The sequence below is a fragment of the Colobus angolensis genome, unplaced genomic scaffold, assembly GCF_000951035.1.
Source record: "Colobus angolensis palliatus isolate OR3802 unplaced genomic scaffold, Cang.pa_1.0 Scaffold263, whole genome shotgun sequence".
Classification (NCBI taxonomy): Eukaryota; Metazoa; Chordata; class Mammalia; order Primates; family Cercopithecidae; genus Colobus; species Colobus angolensis.
This window is the reverse complement of record NW_012115855.1, coordinates 486549-510543: the sequence shown is the minus strand read 5'-3', so window position 1 is coordinate 510543 and position 23995 is coordinate 486549. Positions and strand designations below refer to the sequence as shown.

Here is a 23995-nt window from a genome sequence, read left to right as displayed (position 1 = left end):
GGGGGATGCCGGGAGCGCGCAGTGGCGGCAGCAGCGGCGACGGCAGTAACAGCGGCAGCTACAGCGGGGACGCGAGCGGGGCGGTGACGGTGTGGGAGGTGGTCTCACTCTTGGGAAAACTGCTGGGCACCGTCGCCGCGCTGAAGGTGGTTCTGTACCTGCTCCGAGTGTGCTTAGCGATGGCCTGGAAATCCGGCGGCGCCAGCCACTCGGAGCTAATCCACAATCTCCGCAGTAAGTGCCACCTCCGCCCGTTGTAGGGCAGCTGGGGCAGGCTGGGCCTGGACCGGGTCCCCCTGGGCCGTCTGGAACGTTCTGTCTGCCCCCGCGCGCCTGTTGGAGGGCTTCGGCGCAGAGTTGCCCCAGTAGTCCCGAACGGCGTGCGCTTGCAATCGCCTCCCTCGGGACCTGTCACTGATCGACGACGTGGACTGGAAGGGGAGAGAAAGAGCCAGGGGCCGCTGTTGGTGGGGGCAGGGGCAGTCATCTCCCTGCAGGCCCTGGGGGAGGGAGGGCAGTACAGGTGGTGCTGCTGTTACTCAGGTCCGCGTCCGGGTCCGGCTTGTGAGGGGCGTGCCTTCGGGGTGGGAGCGTGTGGGCTAGGCCTTGTAGAGAGAGTGGGCTGGCGCTCAGGAGACCCCACGCTCGTCCCCTGCATTTTTCTCACCTTCCTCCTCCATAATCAACCTCGCTGCGAGCTTTCCCTCTTATGCAGCCTCCCCCGCCCTCCGTTTTTTCCCCTGGAGGGAGATGCCACTGTCTGATACAGGCGAGGGGAGGAAGATGAGAGTATTGCCATTGCAGATGCTGGGAGAAATTTCTCGGGCGGCTGTCCAGTGGAAAGCTCCGTAGGGGGCGGAGAAAGAACAGAGGATGCTGTTCTTGAGAGACTTGTGTTTCAGGAGCCTTTTACAGGTCCTGGATCAACAAAGGGTTGCGTGTCTAATGTTCCAACTTTTTTCAGGGCTACCATAGGCTTTAAAAACCTTGTGTGGAGTTTCTTTATATCACTCTCTTATTGTATTCCTTCTTCTGATGATAATTTTAGGGTAGGATGATTGCTGTGTCACTTTCTTTTTTTAAATCGAAATATAGCGTCCCCGTTTTGTTGGGAGACTACAAGGGCCACAGTCTATAATAATCTCACTGGTCAGAATTTATAACACTCTTTGCTACTAACTTTGCAGTAATCATATCTTGCCACATGGTATTTTTAATTGTCGTGTGTTACTTAGCTTTTCATGTGTTTGTCTTATCTCCCAACTCGATTTGTAATTTCCTTAGGGGCTGGCACCATTAAATTTTTTTTTTTGTCCGGGCTCGTTGGCTCATGCCTGTAATCCAGCACTTTGGGAGGCCCAGGCGGGTGGATTACCTGAGTTCAGGAGTTCGAGACCAGCCAGGCCGACATGGTGAAACCCCGTCTCTACTAAAAATACAAAAATTAGCCGGACATGATGGTGCATTACTGTAATCCCAGCTACTTGGGAGGCTGAGGCAGGAGAATCGCGTGAACCTGGGAGGCAGAGGTTGCAGTGTGAGCCAAGATCTTACCACTGCACTCCAGCCTGGGCAACAAGGGCAGAAACTCCATCTCAGAAAAAGAAAATTTTTTTTTAAACTTCTCTAAGAATTTAATAGTCATCCCTTTTTTTCATAAATGCCCATTAAGTGTCCGTTATATGCCTAAATCTGTGCTAGACAGACCAAGGTGGCTGAGAGAAATTAGGAGTACTGTTTGGCACATGGTTGGTACTTTTTTTTTCTTTTTTGAGACGGAGTCTCGGTCTGTAGCCCAGACTGGAGTGCAGTGGCACGGTCTTTGCTCACGCAACCTCTGCCTCCTGGGTTCAAACAATTGTCTTGTCTCAGCCTCCCAAGTAGCTGGGACTACAGGCACCTGCCAGCACGCCTGGCTAATTTTTGTAGTTTTAGTAGAGAAGGGGTTTCACTATGTTGGCCAGGCTGGTGTCGAACTCCTGACCTCGTGATCCGCCCACCTTGGGCTCCCAAAGTGCTGGGGATTATAGGCGTGAGCCACCGTGCCTGGCCAGTATTTAATATATTAGTCATTTTCAATTTTTTTTGGTGGGGGGACAATACTTAATGTGGAAACTGACTCTTTAGTGTTTGGTAACAGAGAATGTTTGTTTGTTTATTTTTTTTGACAGGGTTTCACTGTCACCCAGGTTGGAGTGCAGTGGCCTGAGCTCAGCTCACTGCAACCCCTGCTTTTCGTGCTCTGCTCAAGCGATTTTCCCACTGCAGCCTCCTGAGTACAGGGGTACCACCGTGCCAGGCCAATTTTTGTAGGTTTTTTTCTTTTTCTGATAATTTATGAGATGGGGTCTTGCTATGTTGCCCAGGCTGGTCTTTAACTTTTGGACTCAAGCTATTTGTTGGACTCAGACTCCCAAAATTTTGGGATTATAGGGGTGAGCCACTACATCTGGCCATGGTAAATGTTTAGATGTTAACTTTTTTTTTTCTTTTTTTGAGATGGAGTTGTGCTCTTGTTGCCCAAGTGGAGTGGAGTGCAATGGTGCAGTCTTGGCTCACTGCAACCTCTGCCTCCTGAGTTCAAGCAATTATTCTGCCTCAGCCTCCCGAGTAGCTGGGATTACAGGTGTGCACCACCACGCCCGGCTAATTTTTTGTATTTTTAGTAGAAACAGGGTTTCACCGTGTTAGCCAGGCTGGTCTCAAACTCTTGACCTAAGGTGATCTGTCTGCTTTGGCCTGTCAAAGTGCTTGAATTACAGGCATGAGCCACTGCGCCCAGCCTAGATGTCAATGTTTTGTCAAGCATTGTCAGGTTCATTTTATGGAATGATGCTTGATTGGAAATGGACATTTATGTGGTACAACAGTAGTATGAAGTATGATTTGAGTTCTCGTGGATGGCACATAAGCTTAATATGTTGTAAATATTTTTATGAAATCCCTTAACATAATCTCAGTGCCTTCTATTGCAGTATATGTACCTGAAACATTTTGTACACAAATTGTGATTAAGTAATTTTCCACCAGTAGATTATCATACTAGGCACTTGGCTGTGGCAGAAATTTGTAATCAATCAGGCTCCTAAAGTCTCTCCTTTTTGGGCCAAATTTGTGGTAAGCCAAGACTAGATAGATCTTTTCCCAGTGGTTTTATAATCACTTTAATGTATTGCATTTCTGTTCTTAGCTGAAATTTCTAAGGATGTTTTTCTGTAAGAAAATTTAATAAGGAATATTTAGCATACATAGATGTTGATTTTGCAAATAGTTTTATACTAGATTTATGAGGAAATTAGAGTAGTATAGTTGTTTAGCTTCTTTTGTAACACTTGTGCAACTTTAGTTTCAACTTCTTCCTGAGGTAATTCTAGCTAATAGATTTCTTTTTATTAGCTTATTATAAAAGTAATATTTGCTCATGTGAAAATTGCAATTGACATAAAATTTGAAAATACTGCCTTCCTCATTATTCTACTGTGTATATTCTAAGTTAAAGGTTTTTAATTGAAATCTTAGAAAAATATAAAAATGTGATTATGTTGATGTTGAAATGAAAAGGGGCCTGCTTACTAGAAGAGGAAGGAAATTACAGTTTTAATTTTTTTTTTTTTGAGACAGAGTTTCGCTCTTGTTGCCCAGGCTGGAGTGCAAAGGTGCGATCTTGGCTCACCACAACCTCCACCTCCTGGGTTCAAGCAGTTGTCCCGCCTCAGCCTCCCAAGTAGCTGGGATTACAGGCATGTGCCACCACACCCAGCTAGTTTTGCATTTTTGGTAGAGATGAGGTTTCTCCATGTTGGTCAGGCTGGTCTTGAACTCCCAACCTTAGATGATTCACCTGCCTCAGCCTCCCAAAGTGCTAGGATTAAAGGTGTGAGCCACCGCGCCTGGCCAATGGTTTTTTTTTTTGTTTTTTTGTTTATTTTTAAGAAGTGAAGCTTAATATAATTTGTTAAGAATATTTTGTTTTCCTTTTGTATTAGAATCCATCATAACAGCAATATGGTTGTATGATTTCATAGTTGATGCATCATTTATAGAATATTTCAGATTGTAATGGTTGATTTTTTATGTCATGGCTTATATCATAACCACTCTTAAGTAACCTAGAACACTGACTAAAACTTGAGCATGTTTCAAAATCTCCTGGATCACCTGGAGAGCTTGTCAAAACACAGATTGTTGGAGCTTGAGAATTTGTATTTCTAACAGATTTGTAAGTGGTGCCAGTGCTGGTCCAGGGACTACATTTTCAGAACCAGTGACATGTAGAATTGAAAATTATAAGGTTGAATTCTGCCAGCATTTCAGCTAAATCAGTTTTATGCTTTAGAATAATGTTTTAGAAAAAGCCTATAGCAGTCTTGCCCTATAGAGTGCTTCGTGATGTTCTCTATATTGTCCATTGTGGTAGCTACTAGCTCCGTGTGGCATTTAACATTTGAAATGCGGACAACTGAAGAACTGAAATTCGATTCAGAGTCTCGCTCTGTCCCCCAGGCTGGAGTGCAGTGGCGCGATCTCAGCCTCCGAGTAGCTGGGACTACAGGCGCCCGCCACCACGCCCGGCTAGTTTTTTTTTTTGTATTTTTAGTAGAGACGGGGTTTCACCATGTTAGCCAGGATGGTCTCGATCTCCTGACCTTGTGATCCGCCCGTCTCGGCCTCCCAAAGTGCTGGGATTACAGGCTTGAGCCACCGCGCCCGGCCTCGATTCTTTTTTTAAATTAACTTAATGAAATAATCACATGTATCTGGTAGTTACCATATTGGACAGCACAGGTCTCTAGAAATGAAAAATACAATTATTTTATGATTATGGACTGGTAATGTGCTCATGAAACAAATTAGCTTAATTTAAAACAACTGTGAGCCTGCTTAATCCAGGGAATGTGACTATTTAAATAATGTTTATATTAAAGTTTACTTCCTACTTGTATTGAGATAATTTCAAGCCATGGTAAAATTTAGGAAGATAGCCGGAGTAGTTGAGGTGATGTTCTGGAGCAGGGGTATTTAAACCAGAGGGTTTGTGGGAGGTTAACTTAATGGATAGGCTTCAAGTGCTGTACAGTAGTCCCTCCCTTATCCCATGGTTTTGCTTTCTGAAGTTTCAGTTACCCCAAGTCAACTGAGGTCTGAAAATATTGAATGGAAAATTCCTGAAATAAGCAATTCGTGAGTTTTAAATTGTGTGCCATTCTGAGTAGCATGAGGAACTCTCTGGATGTCCCACTTCATCCTGCCCGTGACATGAATCATCCCTTTGTTCAGCATATCCATGCTGTCTACACTACCTGCCCATTTGTCACTTAGTAGCCTATTTGGTTAGCAATGACTGTCACACTATCACAGGGCTTGTGTCCAAAAAATCCTTATTTTACTTAATAATGGACCCAAAGTGCAAGAATAATGGTGCTGGCATGTAATTATACTTGTTCTATTTTATTATTCATTATTTTTGTTAATTTCTTAATTGTGCCTAATTTACAAACTAAACTTTATTATGGGTATGTTATATATAGGAAGCAAACAACATACAGATGTCAGATCCCTGACTTAACAGTGATTTGACTTAAAAGTTTTTTACTTTACTGGATGTAAACCTGTCATAAGGGACATAAACCTGTTATAAGTTAAGGAGGGCTGAGTGCGATGGCTCACACCTGTAATCTCAGAACTTTGGGAGTCTGAGGCAGGAGGATCGCTTCAATCCAGGAGTTCGAGACCAGCCTAGGCAACATAGTGAGAATAACATTTGTCATTTTCTCTACAAAAAATAAACAAAAGTAGCTGGGCGTTGTGGTGCATGCCTATACTCTCAGCTACATGGGAGGCTGAGATGGGAGGATCACTTGAGCCCGAGAGATTGAGGGTACAGTGAGCCAAGATCATGTCACTGCACTCAAGCCTGGGTGGTGGAGCAATACCTTGTCTCCAAAAATAATAATAATTACAAAAAAATGTTGAGCATCTGTATGGGCTGTATGGGCTTTGGTACTGTATACGGTTTCAGGCATCTATTAATGGTCTTGGACTGTATTCCCTGTGGATAAAGGGAAACTACTGTACTGAACACTGAAAGCAATTGTTCTTTTATCTATTTTTATTTGTAAAAATAATTCAGTCCATTCCCCAATACATCAATTATTTCTACTTATGTTTCTTTTGCATTCTTGACTTTGTTACTTTACATATATAATGTTTATAGAGTTTTTCATTCAGTCAGCTGATATTTGAGTGCTTTCTATATGACAGGCACTGAGGATATAGCAGTGAACAAAACAAACATCCACTCCCTCTTGTAGCTTCTAGTGGGAGCAGCCAAGTATAGTATGTCACATGATAAGTGACAAAGTGGGGAGGGAGGACAGAATGTGTGGGGCAGTAGGTTTATAGTTGTAGAGAAGGCCTCAGTAAGGTGTCATTTGACCAAAGACTTGCTGGAGGAGTAGACACAGATCATGCAGGTAGACTTGGGATAAGCATTCCAGGCAGAAGAAATAGCGAATTCCAGATTTGGATTTAGGGTGTGGGAGAAAGATTGGAGGCAAGGATCCAACACCAAGGTTTTAGGTCTTGGCAACTGGAATGATTTGCCATATTCTAAATTGGAAATGGTGAGTGAGTGAGCAGCCATGTTTATTCTGTGAGGAGGGGGACTGTGAGAGATCAGGAGATTATTTTGAGGAATGCTTTTCTTATAAGACATTTAAGTCAAGATCTTTAGTAGGCATTTGAATATCCAAGAATTATGATGATTTGTAGTTTTTATATCCTAAAAGCATTTACTTTTGTAAATAAGGATATTATTTTCTAATTCTATCTACAGCACCAGTTCTTAGCCACTAGTAGGTGTTGCTACTAGAAAAGAGCACTTATTGTTTCCTTTTTTTTTTGAGACAGAGCCTCTCTCTGTCGCCCAAGCCTCCAGCTGCAGTGGCGTGATCTTGGCTCACTGCAACCTCTGTTTCCCGGGTTCAAGCGATCCCCCCACCTCAGCCTCCCGAGTAACTGGGACTACAGTTGCACACCACCATGCCTGGCTATTTTTTTTTTTTTTTTGGTAGAGATGGGGTTTCGCCATGTTGCCTAGACTGTTCTCGAACCCCTGGGCTCAAATGATCCACCCGCCTCTGTCTCCAGTAATGCTGGGATTACAGGCATGAGCCACTGCGCCCAGCCAGCATTTAGTCTTTATATTCCATTACTTTTATATGTACACGGGAAAATATAACCAGCTAGTAAAATCCTAAGAAATTGGGGCCTCAGAGTTCAGAATATACTTTCTCATTTTGACTTATTTTAAGCCAGTCTTATGGATAGGTACTAGTAAGTAAACTTAAAATCCTGTGTGTATGTTTAAATTTAAATTATATAAAAATAAATAAAATTGGCTGGGTGTGGTGGCTCATGCCTGTAATCCTAGCACTTTGGGAGGCTAAGGTGGGTGGATCACTTGAGGTCAGGAGTACAAGATCAGCCTGGCCAACAACGCGAAACCCCATCTCCACTAAAAATACAAAAATTAGCTGGGCATGGTGGCAGGAGACTGTAATCCCAGCTACTCGGAGGCTGAGGCAGGAGAATCGCTTGAACCCAGGGGACGGAGGTTGCAGTGACCTGAGATCACTCCATTGCACTCCAGCCTGGGTGAAAGAGTGAAACTGTCTCAAATAATTAAATAAATAAATAAAATTAAAAATTTTTATCTTTAGTCATACTAGCCACATTTCAAGAGCTCAGTAGCCACATGGAGTTAGTGACCACCCTATTGGACAGTGCAGATAGAGAACAGATCTGCCATCACTTAAGGTACTTTTGGATTGCATTGATGCTTGGCTGTATTACATTCTAGTTAATAAGATCTTAGGCTGTAGGAGGGGAAAGATTCAATTGTGCTGTTACAAAAATATTTTTATTAGTACTATATTTAGCTTTGGTTAAATGCTTTCAGGGTGGCAGTGTAAAACTAAAGATTATCGGATAAGGGCGATGAAGATAACAAGAGGATCAGCATCTTACATGGTGCTTTGAAGGGATTGAGGTGGTTTGGTTTAGCAAAGGCTTTATGGAGCAGTGGTGTTTAAATGTGAAGAAATGTCATGTAGTGGAGGGTCAAGCCAGAACAAATGGGAGGCAGATTTTGGCTCATTATAATTAAGTATTCAGAAGGCTATCCTAACAATCAAAGAGTTGGCTTTGAAAAAGTGTTTTCTGTCACCGAATATGTTGAAGCAAAGAATGGTTGACCATTTCACTGTAAGGGATCTTGTAGAAGGGATTTTGTCATCAGATTTGAATGTACGCTAGATCTCTAAGAACCCTTCCAAATCTAAGATTCTGTGATTCCCCCCCCCGCCGGTGGTCCTTTGTACCTAGATTTTATGATTTTAAAAAATGTTTTATTTTTTGAGACAGAGTCTTACTCTGTTGCCCAAGCTGGTGTGCAGTGGCGTGATCTCAACTCACTGCAACCTTTGCCTCTCTGGTTCAAGTGATGCCTTAGCCTCCTGAGTAGCTGGGACTACAGGCATGTACCACCATACCCAGCTAATTTCTGTACTTTTTGTAGAGATGGGGTTTCACTATGTTGGCCAGGATGCCCTCAAATTCCTGACCTCAAATGATCCACCCGACTCGGCCTCCCAAAGTACTAGGATTACAGGAATGAGCCACTGTGCCCGACCAATTTTTTTTTCTGTCTTTTTTTTTTTCCTGAGACAGAGTCTTGCTGTGTTACCCAGGCTGGAGTACAGTGGTACAATCTCAGCTCACTGCAACCTCCGCCTCCCCAGTTCAAGCAATACTCCTACCTTAGCCTCCTGAGTAGCTAGGATTACAGGCATATGCCCCACCACACCTGGCTAATTTTTGTATCTTTAGTAGACAGGGCGTTTCACCATGTTGACCAGGCTGGTCTCAAACTCCTGACTTTGTGATCTGCCCGCCTCGGCCTCCCAAAAGTGCTGGGATTACAGGCTACTGCGCCTGGCCCAAGGTTTTTTTTTAAATAGGGTATGGATTGCATGAAATTACTTGTGAAGTGTATGTGTTTTAGTAGCCAGCTACAGAAGTTTAACTTCTAATGTTACCTGCATTTTAAGTTTTGTATAACATTGTAGTTGTTAGTGATGTAAAGGCATCCAAGGAACATATCCTCCTTTGAGAAATAACATCTAAATACTATGTAAATTAAAAGTTATTAAGGTATAGTGAGAGAACCATTTTTTTCCCCCATTGGTTGGCAGAGAAAAGTACATATTTTAAAATAATCTCTGGTACTTAGAGAATATGCTTTACCATAACTTGCCATCACATAAAATTCTTCCTTAATTATATTGTGAATTTTTTTTTTCTTTTTTGAGACAGAGTTTTGCTCTTGTTGCCCAGGCTAGAGTACAGTGGCGCCATCTTGGCTCACCACAACCTTCGCCTCCCGGGTTCAAGTGATTCTCCTACCTCAGCCTCCCGAATAGCTGGGATTACAGGCATGCGCCACCATGCCCAGTTAGTTTTTGTATTTTTAGTAGAGACGATGTTTCACCAAGTTGGCCAGGATGGTCTCAATCTCTTGACCTCGTGATCTGCCTGCCTCGGCCTCCCAAAATGCTGGGATTATAGGCGTGAGCCACCGTGCCCGGCCGTATTGTGAACTTAAAACTAATTCCTTTCAGACTTTTTCAGTACAGAAAGTACTTTGGGTGTGTCAGCTTCTACTTAGTATCTGTCATGCCTAATCATTCTGAATGGGAAGAAAAAGGTGAAAGTTTTGTTAATTTCTTACTGTTTTTCCAGACATGTTGATAGCAGAGAAGAAATGCAGGGTAGATGATTAACAGCTATCCAAGTCTTATAAACTAATAAGGTAATATTTCTTTTATTGAGATGTAACCTTGTAACAAGCTTAGAAAGTTTCTATATGACTTGAAATCCATCTGCAGCTTATTTTCTTTCTTTCTTTCTTTTTTTTTCTTTAAGATGGAGTTTTGTTCTTGTTGCCCAGGCTGGACTGCAATGGCGGGATCTCAATTCACTGCAACCTCTGCCTCCCTTGTTCAAGCAATTCTCCTGTTTCAACCTCCCGAGTAGCAGAGATTACGGGCACCCGCCACCACATCTGGCTAATTTTTATATTTTTAGTAGAGACAGGGTTTAACCATGTTGACCAGCCTGGTCTCAAACTCCTGATCTCAGGTAATCCCATCCACCTCGGCCTCCCAAAGTGTTGGGATTATAGGCGTGAGCCACCGCACCAGGCCTGTTTTCTTACCTGTATTTTCAGTGCTTCATACCAACACAGGCCCTCTTTATTTTTTCATTTCTGCCAGAGTTTTCAGCATTTTTCTATTCCGCCAGATTGTATATCTTAGAATAATCACTGATTCTTTCAGACTGTCATCAGATTAACTCAGCAGTTCCTACAAATGCCTTTCATAGCCATCCGTTTCACCATGTTTTCATTGATACCATCCCAGCCCAAGTTCGTAGTTGAAACTTAAGAGTAACATACCTGGTGTCTGATTGGTTGTCATACTTTTCAGTTTCCGTCCCTTTAGATCCAATCCATTCTACACATTATACTGATTTTCCTAGTGTACCGATTTCTGTGTTGTCACTTTGCTGCTTAGGTTTCTTAATGCTTACTGTATCAGGTGTAAACACCTTTTGCTTAGCTTTCCAGGCCTTTTTAGAGTCTTAAATAGCTTACTCCCATGCTCCAACTCCAATCCTGTTCTTCAGGCTGGTCTTATTTACCTCTTCATATACTTTGTGCATGAGGGTACATTGTTCAGTTGCTATAACAAAGACCAAACAATACCTTAAACAAAATAAAAGTTTCTCTCTCCCATATCAATCCAAACAGTTCAAGGCTAATACGGTGGTTCTATGGTGCTGAAGACCTAGACTCCTCTCTTGTTGCTCTGCTCTTTCCCTCATCTGCAAGGTTAAAGATAGTTTACCTTACCATTCCCTCTTCCAGCCAATGGGGAGGCAAGCAGGAGAAAAAGGAAAACACCCATTCCTTTTAAGAGCATGATCTGGGCCAGGCACAGTGAGCGCCTGTAATCCCAGCACTTTCGGAGGCCGAGGTGGGCGGATCATGAGGTCAGGAGATCAAGACCATCCTGGCCAACATGGTTGAAACCCTGTCTCTACTAAAAATACAAAAAATATCTGGGCATGGTGGCGCGTGCCTGTAGTCCCAGCTGCTCGGGAGGCTGAGGTAGGACAATTGCTTGAACCAGGGTGTCGGAGGTTGCAGTGAGCCGAGATCGTGCCATTGCACTCCAGCCTGGCAACAGAGCAAGACTCCATCTCAAAAAACAAACAAACAAAAAACAAAAAGAGCATGATCTGGAAGTTGTATCCATAATTTTTACATATGTTCCATTGACAAGAACTTAATTGTAAGGATTCACATAATCACAGGGAGACTAATTGGGAATGCACCCAAAATAATTCTATTGCTATATACTGGATTATAGAGGATGCAGGTAAAAAGAAAATTGTGTGTGTGTATGTATATATATATACATACACACATATATAAAACTATGATATAATTATGTGAAGGAAGGGGATAGGTTTGTATTGTGTAAATATCCATCTTGGTGGGAGGTCAGCAGATGATGTCTAAAGTAGATAAAATGCAAAATATATGTGTACACACACACACACACACACACACACACACATAAAATAAAATTCTATCACTATGAAAGTAAAGGAGTCCTTGCTGTATCTTGCTAATTGTAAGGGTGGGGTGTGTGTGTGTGTGTGTGTGTGTGTGTGTGTGTGTGTGTATACATATATATACACACATACATACTATCTATGATAGGTTAGGATAATTGAGAATATTAATTTTTAATCAAGTAATATATGTATATATTTAAAAGATACAGAATAAGATGAGCTTATAATGAAAAACAACATTCTTCCCCATTCCCCAACTCATTGCTTAGAGTGCACCACTTTTAACTGTTTTTGGTTCTTGTGATTGCCTTCATATTTCTAAATCATATGCTTAAATTGATGTTTCGTGGTTTGTGTGTGTGTGTGTGTGAGCCAAAGATTTATTTATTCATTTCTTGCATTTATCTACTTTAGACGTCATCTGCTGACCTCCTGACAAGATGGATGAGTATTTACACAATACAAACCTGTCCCCTTCCTTCATATAGTTATATCATAGTTTTTGGTTCCTCTTTTGTGGTTACCTTTGTAACTTTGAGTAATAGACTTTAACCTCTATTTCTTGTTCCATAATTTATAAACTGACTCTACCTCTTAACGCATCTACTTGGTAAGAAAGGGTATTAGGGAGTTCCTGCTCTCATTTCCTAATTCATAGACAGTTCTTTTACGTTGTCAGAGTTGATAACATTTACATTTTGTTTTGAGCAGTAAATAAATCTTATGCACTTTATTGTTGATTTCAAAAGTTGAAAGTCAGTAGCCATCATTCATATTTATGACTATATCCATACTTTGCTGAACTATGTGGTGTATTGAGTTTCTTCCCTGCCCTTTGTTCCCTGTATTACAGGCTTTTCTACTATTGAAGACTTTCTACTATAAGAAGACTTTCTACCATTGAAGGCCTTTCTACTATTGAAGAATGTTTTTCCTTTTTTTTTTTAACGCTTCATTAGTTGCTTGAAATCTTGCCACATTTTAGTTTTCTTCATATGTAAATCATAACTCTTGTATAGTGTTTTTGTGTTTTTCCTGGAATTTGATTTATCCTGTGTGCCCGGTTTCACCCATGCTTCAATTTGGGAAAAGAAACATTTTTCTTAACATGACCCTAATTTTTTCAAGGTTTTTATTATTTGGCTGATAGCTTGGATTCTATTGCATTATCCTTTTTGAATCCTGTTTTCACTTGAATCATTGCATATTTGGACCAACATTAGCCATTATTATAATCATTTAATTACGGTCTTTAGACCCTAGGTTGGCAAGCAGATTGGGTATGGGTGGCTGTCAAGTTGTTCTCTATTTCAAAAAAGCCTAATGGTAATTGCACGTTTACCCCTAATTAGCCTGTGCATGCAAACTAAAATGTCAAATTACTTTTCTGTTTGTTAGAAATATTTTAGGGCGCTGGCAGTTGTATATATCATAGATTACCAGTGATAGAAAAATGGTTTAATAACTTAGTAAATATATAATAGTTTGGTTTAAGCATCTTTTAAAACATGGGATCCTGGGCAAAAATAAATAATAAGAAAGTTGTGAAAATTTTTGGAAACCACTAACGCCTAAAAAAGTTTTATTCTGAGCCTTGATGGGTTCAGCTTTTTAATAAATGACTGATGGCATGCTATTAATAACAATTCTGAGTTTTTAGTAAATTCCATATGCCTTCATATCTATAGAGCCAAAGCAGCTCACATAAATTTGATAGAAGTATCTTATCGAGCTTGAAGGAAATGATTTCTTTAATTTACTTTGATTTTTAGAATGTACCTCAAGTACAGTCTTTAAGATGTCACACTTAAGTGTCCATCTATAGAGGAATGAATACAGTGAATATGATGATGGTTTCAAAAATTGATGAATATTTGGCACTGTAAGGCTTGAGGTAGTCATGATTTATCTTTATGTAAAAAATAGTTGACCAGATAGAAATTCAATATATTCTTTGTGGCTTCAGAGAATAACACGAAGAGTTTCATGTGAGTGAATTATAAAAAGAGAGATTCATCTTAATACAGAGAAATTGTCTAATAATCGGAATGGTCTGAATGAGCTAGTAAGAACCACAATAGCCGGGCGCGGTGGCTCACGCCTGTAATCCCAGCACTTTGGGAGGCCGAGACGGGCGGATCACGAGGTCAGGAGATCGAGACCATCCTGGCTAACACGGTGAAACCCCGTCTCTACTAAAAATACAAAAACTAGCTGGGCGAGGTGGGGGGCGCCTGTAGTCCCAGCTACTCCGGAGGCTGAGGCAGGAGAATGGCGTAAACCCGGGAGGCGGAGCTTGCAGTGAGCTGAGATCCGGCCACTGCACTCCAGTCCGGACCACAGAGCGAGACTCCGCCTCAAAAAAAAAAAAAAAAAAAAGAAGAACCACAATAATGGAACTCTTTTAGAAGAGAAAATGGTACCAATTTATGAAGTTAGACTTGATGGCTCCTAAAACCTCTTGTGACCTTGAGAGTCTATGAATCACCCTCTGGAATTTGAATTAATTTCAGGGAAATGAACCACTCAAGAACTATTTTGGGAAATAGTAGAACTCACTAAGCTATTTGAATATGTTAGTAGCAGTATAGTGAAGTGATCATAGAAATCTAACATCTTAATTTGAATAACCCTACCTCTTATTTGCTCTGTTATCTTGGACTACTTAACTAGTCTTTCTCACCTCAATGTTATGATCTGTCAAATGACATAATAATAGTACCTACTTTATAGGCTTGAGACAACATAAGATTCTGTTTATTAGAACTGTATCTTTCACATGGTAAACACTCAGCAAATATCACTGCTATTATTACTCTGCTTTTAAAACTTAAAAAAAAAAATGCTTTCAGGCTGGGGACAGGGGCTCATGCCTGTAATCTAAGCTGAGGTGGGAGGATCACTTGAGGCCAGGAATTTGAGACCAGCCTGGGCAACATTGCAAGACCCACTCTCTAAAAAAAAAACTTTTAAAAATTAGCCAAGTGTGGTGGCATGCACATGTAGGCCTATGTGTTGGGGTGGCTAAGGCAGGAAGAGCACTGGAACTCAGGAGGCTGAGGTTATAGTAAGCTATGATGGTGCCACTGCACTCCAGCCTGGGCAACAAAGCCAGAGCATGTCTCTAAAAATAAAAAAATGGGGCTGGGTGCCGTGGCTCACGCCTGTAATCCCAGCACTTTGAGGCCGAGGCGGGTGGATCAGAGTTTCACTCTTGTTGCCCAGGCTGGAGTGCAGTGGTGTGATCTCGGCTCACTGAAATCTCCACCTCCCAGGTTCAAGCGATTCTCCTGCCTCAGCCTTCTGAGTAGCTGGGATTACAGGCGCCCACCGCCATGCCTGGCTACTATTGTATTTTTAGTAGAGACAGAGTTTCACCATGTTGGTCAGGCTGGTCTCAAACTCCTGACCTCAGGTGATCCATCTGCCTCGTCCTCCCAAAGTGCTCGTATTACAGGTGTGAGCCATCATGCTCAGCAAAAAAAAAAAAAAAAAAAAAAAAGTTTAAGGTCAATTAACGACACTATAAAAGGTATAAATACAAACTTTCCAAGTAACAGTGAATATTTTTTAAAAATCAGCAAAAAAGGCACATCAAATAGAGAAAACAACGTAAATAGTGATAAACTAGAAAAGACAAACTCATATGGTCTTTCCATTTTAAAATATAAATTTTGGATAAATTACCCAAATAGAAAACATTATTTCTACACAAAGAAGTGTAGGCAAGCTACCCAAAAAGGTCATTAGACTAAAACATTGAAAGCATTTTTAAAATTTTTATTTATTGGCCGGGCGCGGTGGCTCAAGCCTGTAATCCCAGCACTTTGGGAGGCCGAGACGGGCGGATCACGAGGTCAGGAGATCGAGACCATCCTGGCTAACATGGTGAAACCCCGTCTCTACTAAAAATACAAAAAAAACTAGCCGGGCGAGGTGGCGGGCGCCTGTGGTCCCAGCTACTCCGGAGGCTGAGGCAGGAGAATGGCGTAAACCCGGGAGGTGGAGCTTGCAGTGAGCTGAGATCCGGCCACTGCACTCCAGTCCCGGGCGACAGAGCGAGACTCCGCCTCAAAAAAAAAAAAAAAAAATTTTATTTATTTATTTTTTATTTTTTGAGACAGAGTCTCTGTCGCCCAGGTTGGAGTACTGTGGCGCCATCTTGGCTCACTGCAAGCTCTGTCTCCCGGGTTCAAAAAAATTTTTTTTACTATCTGGTTTATCAGTATGAAATGGTATCCTTTGATTCCTTCTATTACCTATACAACAATCAGTGATCTAATTCTACTTTCCCTTTTTTCATCCTCCCACTGTTTTTAGTTGTATTCTTTCTACTTTGTCAGAGCATACAACATTTAAGTGCTATTATTTCACCCATGTTCCTATCCTTATTTTTGCCTTTGCTATACAATTGCATATGTGTCCTTTGCCAACATATCCCCTGGTTATCTCTTGGTTAGATGAAACACATCCTCTAGAAGATTCCTCAGAAAGGGCTTGTGTGTGCAGCATTCTCTGAGTTCCTGCATATTTAAAATGGTTTTTTTCCTTCCTATAGCCTTGATATTTGAAGGACAGCTTGGCTGGGTATAAAATCCTTGGCTTACACTTAAAAAAATCAGCTTTATTGAGGCATAAATTATATAAAAATTCACCAGTTATAAGAATACAGTTTGAAAAATGTGACAAACAGAATGTGTAACCACCAACTTCATTATGATGTAGAACATGAGTCAGCAAACTACAGGCCACAGATCAAATTTGGCCTGCTGCCTGGTTTTATAAATTTTTATTGGAACACAGCCACACTTTCATTTATATAGTGTTTCTGGCTGTTCTGGCACCACAGTGGCAGTGTTTAGTAGTTGTAACAGAGATTATATGGCTTGCAAATCCTAAAATATTTACTATTTGGACCTTTACAGTTGTTTGCTGATCTCAGGAATAGAATGCTTCTTTCACCCAAAAAGTTTTCTCGTGTCTCTTTGCAATTAATATCCTCCCTTCTCCTATCCCCTAGCAACTACAGATGGGCCTTCTACCACTATGGTTTTGGCTTTTCTAGAATGTGTTAAAAATTGAATCATATGTAGTCTCCTCACCTGGCTTCTTTCACTTAAATGAGTGCTTTTGAGATTCATTCAAGCCAAGTATGGTGGCTCACGCCTGTAATCCCAGCACTTTGGGAGGCTGAGGCAGGTGGATCATGAGGTCAGGAGTTTGAGACTAGCCTGGCCAACACAGTGAAACCCCATCTCTACTAAAAATACCAAACTTAGCTGGGCGTGGTGGCAGGCGCTTGTAATCCCAACTACTTGGGAGGCTGGGGCAGGAAAATCACTTGAACCCAGGAGGCAGGTTGCCGTGAGCCAAGATCACGCCACTGCACTCCAGCCTGGGTGATAGAGCTAGACTCTGTCTCAAAAAAAAAAGAAAAAAAGAAAAAAAAGAGATTCCTTCATGTTGGGTATATCAGTAATTCGGTCCTTTTTTTTTTTTTTTTTTTTTTGGTAGAGACAGGTTCCCACTATGTACTCAGGCTGGTCTTCAACTCTTGGACTCAAGTGATCCTCCTACCTTGGCCTCCCACAGTGCTGGGATTATAGGCATGAGTCACTGCACCTAGCCGTTCACTTCTTTTTATGGTTGACTTGCACTTTCTTTCCTTGAATTTCTTGAAAATGCTGCTTTATTCTTACTTTGCTTTGAATCTTGCTCTTAATTTTTATTTTTATTTATTGAGACAGGGTCTCACTCTTATCACCCAGGCTGGAGTGCAGGGCATGATCAGGGCATACTGCATCCTTGACCTCCCAGGCTCAAGCAGTCCTCCCACCTCAGTCCCCTGAGTAGCTGGGTCTACGGGTATGCGTCACTACATCCGGCTAATTTTTTAAGTTTTTTTGTAGAGATGGGGTCTCTTCATGTTGCCCAGGGTGGTCTCGAACTCCTGGACTCAAGTGATCTACCCACCTTGGCCTTCTAAATTGCTGGGATTACAGACCCGAGACACTGCATCTGGCTTGTTTGTTGCTCTTAAGAAACCTGTGGTGACCTAATTTTTTGTTCGTTCGTTTGTTTGTTTTGAGACGAAGTCTCGCTCTGTCACCCAGACTGGAGTGCAGTGGCGCAGTCTTGGCTCACTGCGACCTCTGCCTCCCAGGTTCAAGCGATTCTCCTGTCTCAGCCTTCTGCGTAGCTGGGATTACAGGTGCGTGCCACCACACCTGGCTAATGTTTGTAATTTTAGTAGAGACAGGGTTTCGCCATGTTGGCCAGGCTGGTCTTTGAACTCCTGACATCAGGTGATCCACCCACCTTGGCCTCCCAAAGTGCTGGGATTACAGGCATGAGCCACCACACCCGACCTGTTTGTCTGTGTTTTGAGACAGGGTCTTACTCTGTAGCCCAGGCTGGAGTACAGTGGCATGATCACGGCTCACTGTAGCCTCAACTTACTGAGCTCAAGTGATCATGCCACCTCAACCTCCAGGTAGCTGGAACCACAGGCACATGGCACCACACCTGGCTAATTTTCAAATTTTTTTAAAGAAACAGGGTCTCCCTATGTTGCCCAGGCTGGTCTTGAGCTCCTAGGCTTAAGCAATCCTTTCGCCTTGACCTCCCAAAGTGCTCGGATTACAGGCATGAGCCACCGTGCCTGGCCCCTAATTCGATCTATTTGTCTTGATTTTTTTTTTTTTTTGGAGATGGAGTCTCACCCTGTCGCTCAGGCTGGAGTGCAGTGGCATGATCTTGACTCACTGCAACCTCCGCCTCCCAGGTTCAAGCGATTCTCCTGCCTCAGCCTCTGAGTAGCTGGGATCACAGAGATGCACCACCATGCTCGGATAATTTTTTTTTTTTCTTTTTTAATTTTTTTAAAGACAGAGCGTTGCTCTGTTGCTTACGCTTGAGTGCAGTGGTGCGATTTCGGCTCACTGCAGCCTTCTCCTCCTGGGTTCAAGCAATTCTTGTGCTTTGGCCTCCTTAGGAACTGGGATTACAGGCATGTGCCACCATGCCCAGCTAATTTTTGTATTTTTAGTAGAGATGGGGTTTTGCCATGTTGGCCGTGCTGGTCTTAAACTCCTGACCTCAAGTGATCCGCCCGCCTCAGCCTCCCAAAGTGCTAGGATTACAGAAGTTAGCCACTATGCCAGCCCAGCTAATTATTATTGCCTTGATGTTCTGAGAATTTTTTTCCTTTCCTTTAAAATCTAATAGTTTCATTAGAATGTATTTTGAAGTTAATTTTTCCTGGTAATATGTTTACTTCCTGGCACATTTTCGTGGAATATGGTTTTAAATATAGGTTTTGTTTAATCAGAAATGTATTTATTTGCATTTAGTTTTCTTTTTATATTAGTTTTGAATGGCATTGGTTTGAATTTTTTTTTTCTTTTTCCTACTTTTAGGCATTTTGTGGACAGAGTTCATGTGTACCCCCTCCTGTTAGTATAGCGCCCTGCACCTTCTTTAATGGAGAATGATATTGGTAGTGGGGAGGAAAACGGGAGTTAGCACTTATTTGTGCAGGATTCTTTTTTTTTTTTTTTTTTTTGACATGGAGTCTTACTCTATCGCTCAGGCTGGAATTCAGTGGCACGATCTCGGCTCTCTGCAACCTCTGCCTCCGGGTTCAAGCAATTCTTCTGTCTCAGCCTCTTGAGTAGCTAGGATTACAGGTGTGTGCCACCACACCTGGCTAATTTTTGTATTTTTATTAGAGATGGGGTTTCACCGTGTTGGACAGGCTGGTCTCAAACTCCTAACCTTAAGTGATTTGCCCGCCTGGGCCTCCCAAAGTGCTGGAATTACAGTTGTGAGCTACCGTGCCCAGCCTTGAGACAGGGTCATACTTTCTCACCCAGGCTGGAGTGCAGTGAGTGGTATGATCGTACCTCACTATAACCTCAAACTCCTGGGTTCAATTAATTCTCCCACCTCAGCCTCCTGAGTATTTATGACTACACACTTGTGCCATGATGCTCAGCTGATTAAATCTTTTTTTTTTTTTTTTAGAGACAGGGCTTTACTATGTTGCCTTGCCTGGGCTCAAGCTATCCTCCCTCACTGGCCTCCCCAAGCTTTGAGATTACAGGCATGGGCCACTGCATCCGGCCTTAAACTCAAATAACTAATTGTTGGGGAAGGCAAATATATATTACTGATCTTGCTTTCCTTCTAAAGAAATTCACTTTTCCTGGCTCTACAACAGTATGGTCTTATCTTCATCCTGCCTCTGTGACTGCTCCTCATCTTTGATGACTGTTTTCTTTGTGTATCTTTTAGATGTTGGCTTTGTTTGTCTTCTCTATTTATTCTCTGGCCACTTTGAATTCACTTTGGTTGTTTCAGTTGCCATCCATAATAAATAGAAATCTTGCCGGGCGCGGTGGCTCAAGCCTGTAATCCCAGCACTTTGGGAGGCTGAGACGGGCAGATCACGAGGTCAGGAGATCGAGACCATCCTGGCTAACACAGTGAAACCCTGTCTCTACTAAAAATACAAAAAACTAGCCGGGCGAGGTGGCGGGCGCCGGTAGTCCCAGCTACTGCGGAGGCTGAGGCAGGAGAATGGCGTAAACCCGGGAGGCGGAGCTTGCAGTGAGCTGAGATCTGGCCCAGCCTGGGCGACAGAGCAAGACTCCATCTCAAAAAAAAAAAAAAAAATAGAAATCTCAATATCTATTCTAGATCTCTTTCCTGAGCTCCAGATCCATGTGTCCAGCTGACTACAGAGTATCTCCAGTTGTATGATCTGAAGCCCCTAACTGAATAGATAACTTACCTTTTTACCCTTTAAGTTTGATCCTTCTACAGGATTTCTTAAATTGGTAAATGGCATCAGCATCTCAACGATTACCCCCACTCCCACTCCCAAATCCAGTCAGTCAGGTATATATTACCTACCAAATATAACTCATTATCCTTCTACTTTTCTGTCCTTGCTGTTACTAAAGACTAGGTTGGGCCGGGTGCTGTGGCTCATGCCTATAGTACAGCTTTGGGAGGCTGAGGTGGGTGGATCATGAGGTCAGGAGATGAAGGCCAGCCTGGATAACACAGTGAAACCCCATCCTACTGAAAATACAAAAAATTAGCTGGGCGTGGTGGCGGGTGCCTGTAGTCCCAGATACTGGGGAGACTGAGGCAGGACAATGGCGGGAACCCAGGAGGTGGAGCTTGCAGTGAGCCGAGGTGGAGCCACTGCACTCCAGCCTGGGGGACAGAACCAGATTCTGTCTCAAAAAAAAAAAAGAGAAACCAGGTTGCTGTTACCTGGTCCATTGCAACAACTTCCAATCATTCTCTCTTCCAGTCCAGTCTCTACAGCATAACTGGTGTAATTATTCTAAAATCGTCTGATCACGTCTCTCTCTTCTGAAAATATTTGCCTCATTTGTTTCAGAAAACGGAATCATCAAGACAGATAAAGTATTTGAAGTGATGCTGGCTACAGACCGCTCCCACTATGCAAAATGTAACCCTTACATGGATTCTCCACAATCAATAGGTAAGCTTTAGATTTCTGAAAACATCACATTTTTCATCATTTACTTTATGATTTTGGTAAGTAGAAAAAGCCTGGGACACAGATATTTATCTATTATTACCTTCTTAATTTGAATTTTATGACTCAGCAAGTTTCATAATCCCAAACATACCTATTTTAATAAAATTATGTATGTTTTTCTGTTTTCTCAAACAATATATACATAGTATAAAGAATTAAAAACATTTTTTGAAATAAAATATTTTAGTGAAAAAAACTTTTTTTTTTGGAGATGGAGTCTCACTCTGTCACCCAGGCTGGAGTGCAGTGGCGCAATCTCAGCTCACTGCAACCTCTGCCTCCTGGGTTCAAGCAATTCTCCTGCCTCAACCTCCCGAGTAGCTGGGATTACAGGCGCATGCCATCACACCTGGCTAATTTTTTGTATTTTAGTAGAGACGAGGTTTCAGCGTGTTGCCCAGGCTGGTCTCGGAACTCCTGAACTCGAGCAATCCACCCACCTTGGCCTCCCAAAGCTCTAGGATTACAGGCATGAGCCACCACACCCTGCTGTAAAAAATAAAAACTTTTAATGAAAACTTGCAGTATTAGCTGAGTTCTGAGTTTTCTTGAGGGGCCTTAGTGTTGACTAGAGATTAGTTTTCAGGTTAGGATTAATTTTTTAAATCAATATTTAAATCAGTAAGTGTGTTTCAGTTATTACTGACTTATCTGCTTTATTTGCCCTGCTTTTTTGGCTTGTGTTTGTTTTTAGAAAGTCCCGTATTTAACTGCTTCTCCTGAAGCAGGTTTTGCTGAACTGCTGAGCCTTGGCAGTGGGCGCCTTTGAGGCTTAGAAGTGCCTCAGGATTGTGTCAGTCGGCTGCCATGCTATCTTGTTTTGAAGCACTATAACAGTCAGCAGAGAAGATCCTGGGGAGCTTCTGAACCCCGAAGGCACCTGCTACCACCGCTCAGTGAAACTTGCTTCAGAGGCAGAAAGAAGCAGGTAAATAAGTTTTGAGAAAGCAACACCAGAAGAAAAGAAACTAAAAGTTAAGAACCATGAAAAGATTGTGTGAATTAACATTAGATGATAAGATAAAGAATAAAATGAAGTAGTTTATTGGTCTTTTAAGCTGCTTTTTCAGTTATTCTAGTTTTATTTTAAGTTGACAGAAATATGAAGCAATTTCATTTTGCACGGACTTTGTATACCTATTACACATGAAAGCTTATTTTTAAAAAACAATCTGAAGGAAAAACAAGCCAAAAATATATCAACTCTCAACTTACTGAAATTCTTCCTTTCTTAGCTGACTCTACAGGAGAAGAAATTTTTAGCTGCCGTACTTTAGAGGGACTGTTTTACTACATGAGCACATTACCCTTTGGCATGATTATATTTTCTAGTTTTAACTGCTGGGTGGCAGTACTCTAATAGATGTAAGTTTTATTTTCTTGAGATCATAAAAACTAAAAAAGAATTATTGTGAGGCCGGGCGCGGTGGCTCAAGCCTGTAATCCCAGCACTTTGGGAGGCCGAGACGGGCGGATCACAAGGTCAGGAGATCGAGACCATCTTGGCTAACACGGTGAAACCCCGTCTCTACCAAAAAAATACAAAAAACCTAGCCGGGCGAGGTGGTGGGCGCCTATAGTCCCAGCTACGTGGGAGGCTGAGGCAGGAGAATCGCTTGAACCCGGGAGGTGGAGCTTGCAGTGAGCTGAGATCCGGCCACTGCACTCCAGCCTGGGCGACAGAGCTAGACTCCGTCTCAAAAAAAAAAAAAAAAAAAAAGAACTATTGTGAAAAATAACATATGAATGGTAGAAAAGAAATTATGTGAAATAGTATATTTTTGCAGCTGACTGTATCAGTAGTTCTCTTCTTGTTTTGCAGGTTTCCAAGCCACAATCAGTGCTCCACACATGGTAAGTTAAGTTTGTTCACTTGGTTGCAAATGGATCACATTTTTCTCTATAATCATTTTCTTTAGTAAAAAAGGTTTAAAGGAAGTTTTAAATTTTTAATTATATCAATTTATCGTCTATGAGTTGTGTGAATTGGTAATGAACATCATTTTCTTTTTTGAATGTCTTATTCTTAATAGAGGGTCTGTAGAAGGAGCTTTTTAAGGTAGAAACTGGCATATTAAAGTTTTTGGTGGTTGTCAGTATCTGTGACATGTAAAAATTAAACATAAAAGGTTATTTAGTAGAGAGTTAATTAAAGGAGATAATATTTTAAATAGTATAATGGACCTTTTATAGAAATCTCCAGTTGAATATTTCACATTTTATGTGGAAAATTCATTAGGGAATGTTTAAGTATAAGAGCCATTAAGCTGCATAGCTCTTTGAGAAGGACTTAGTTTGAGTGATCTAGCAGTTTTAATTTGTTGGGAATTTTCTTGGGTTTTATTTTATTTTATTTTATTTTTTTGAGACCAGTTCTTACTTTGTTTCCCAGGCTGGAACGCAGTGGTATGATCATCACAGCTCACTGCAGCCTTGACTCCTGGGCTCAAGCAGTCCTCCCACGTCAACCTCCCAAAGTGCTAGGATTACAGGCATGAGCCACTGTGCCCAACCTTTTAGGGGGTTTAAATGTCAGTATTTGAATGAGTGCTCTTGTTTTATTTTGTAGGAAAGAATAGTAGCTCTTCTTTTCTTTTTCTTTTTTTTTTTTTTTTTGAGCTGGAGTCTCACACTGTCGCCCAAGCTCGTGTGCGGTGGCGTGATCTTGGCTTGCTGCAACCTCCGCCTCCTGGATTCAAGTGATTCTCCTGC

The 23995-nt window shown here is 41.8% G+C and overlaps 1 protein-coding gene across 6 annotated transcripts in view; it reads left to right on the top strand.

Annotated features, from left to right (window-relative positions):
* PCMT1 (protein-L-isoaspartate (D-aspartate) O-methyltransferase) overlaps positions 1-23995 on the top strand; it is a 75842-nt gene continuing 51847 nt past the window's right edge. For 5 of the 6 annotated variants that reach the window (XM_011947373.1, XM_011947374.1, XM_011947371.1 and 2 more), the window contains exons 1-3: positions 1-234; positions 21119-21223; positions 23106-23137. In XM_011947373.1, the coding sequence (XP_011802763.1) occupies positions 6-234; positions 21119-21223; positions 23106-23137 (366 nt within the window). In that variant the 5' untranslated portion in view covers positions 1-5. The remainder of the gene's footprint in view (positions 235-21118; positions 21224-23105; positions 23138-23995) is intronic. The other variant, XM_011947375.1, reaches the window with a different exon arrangement.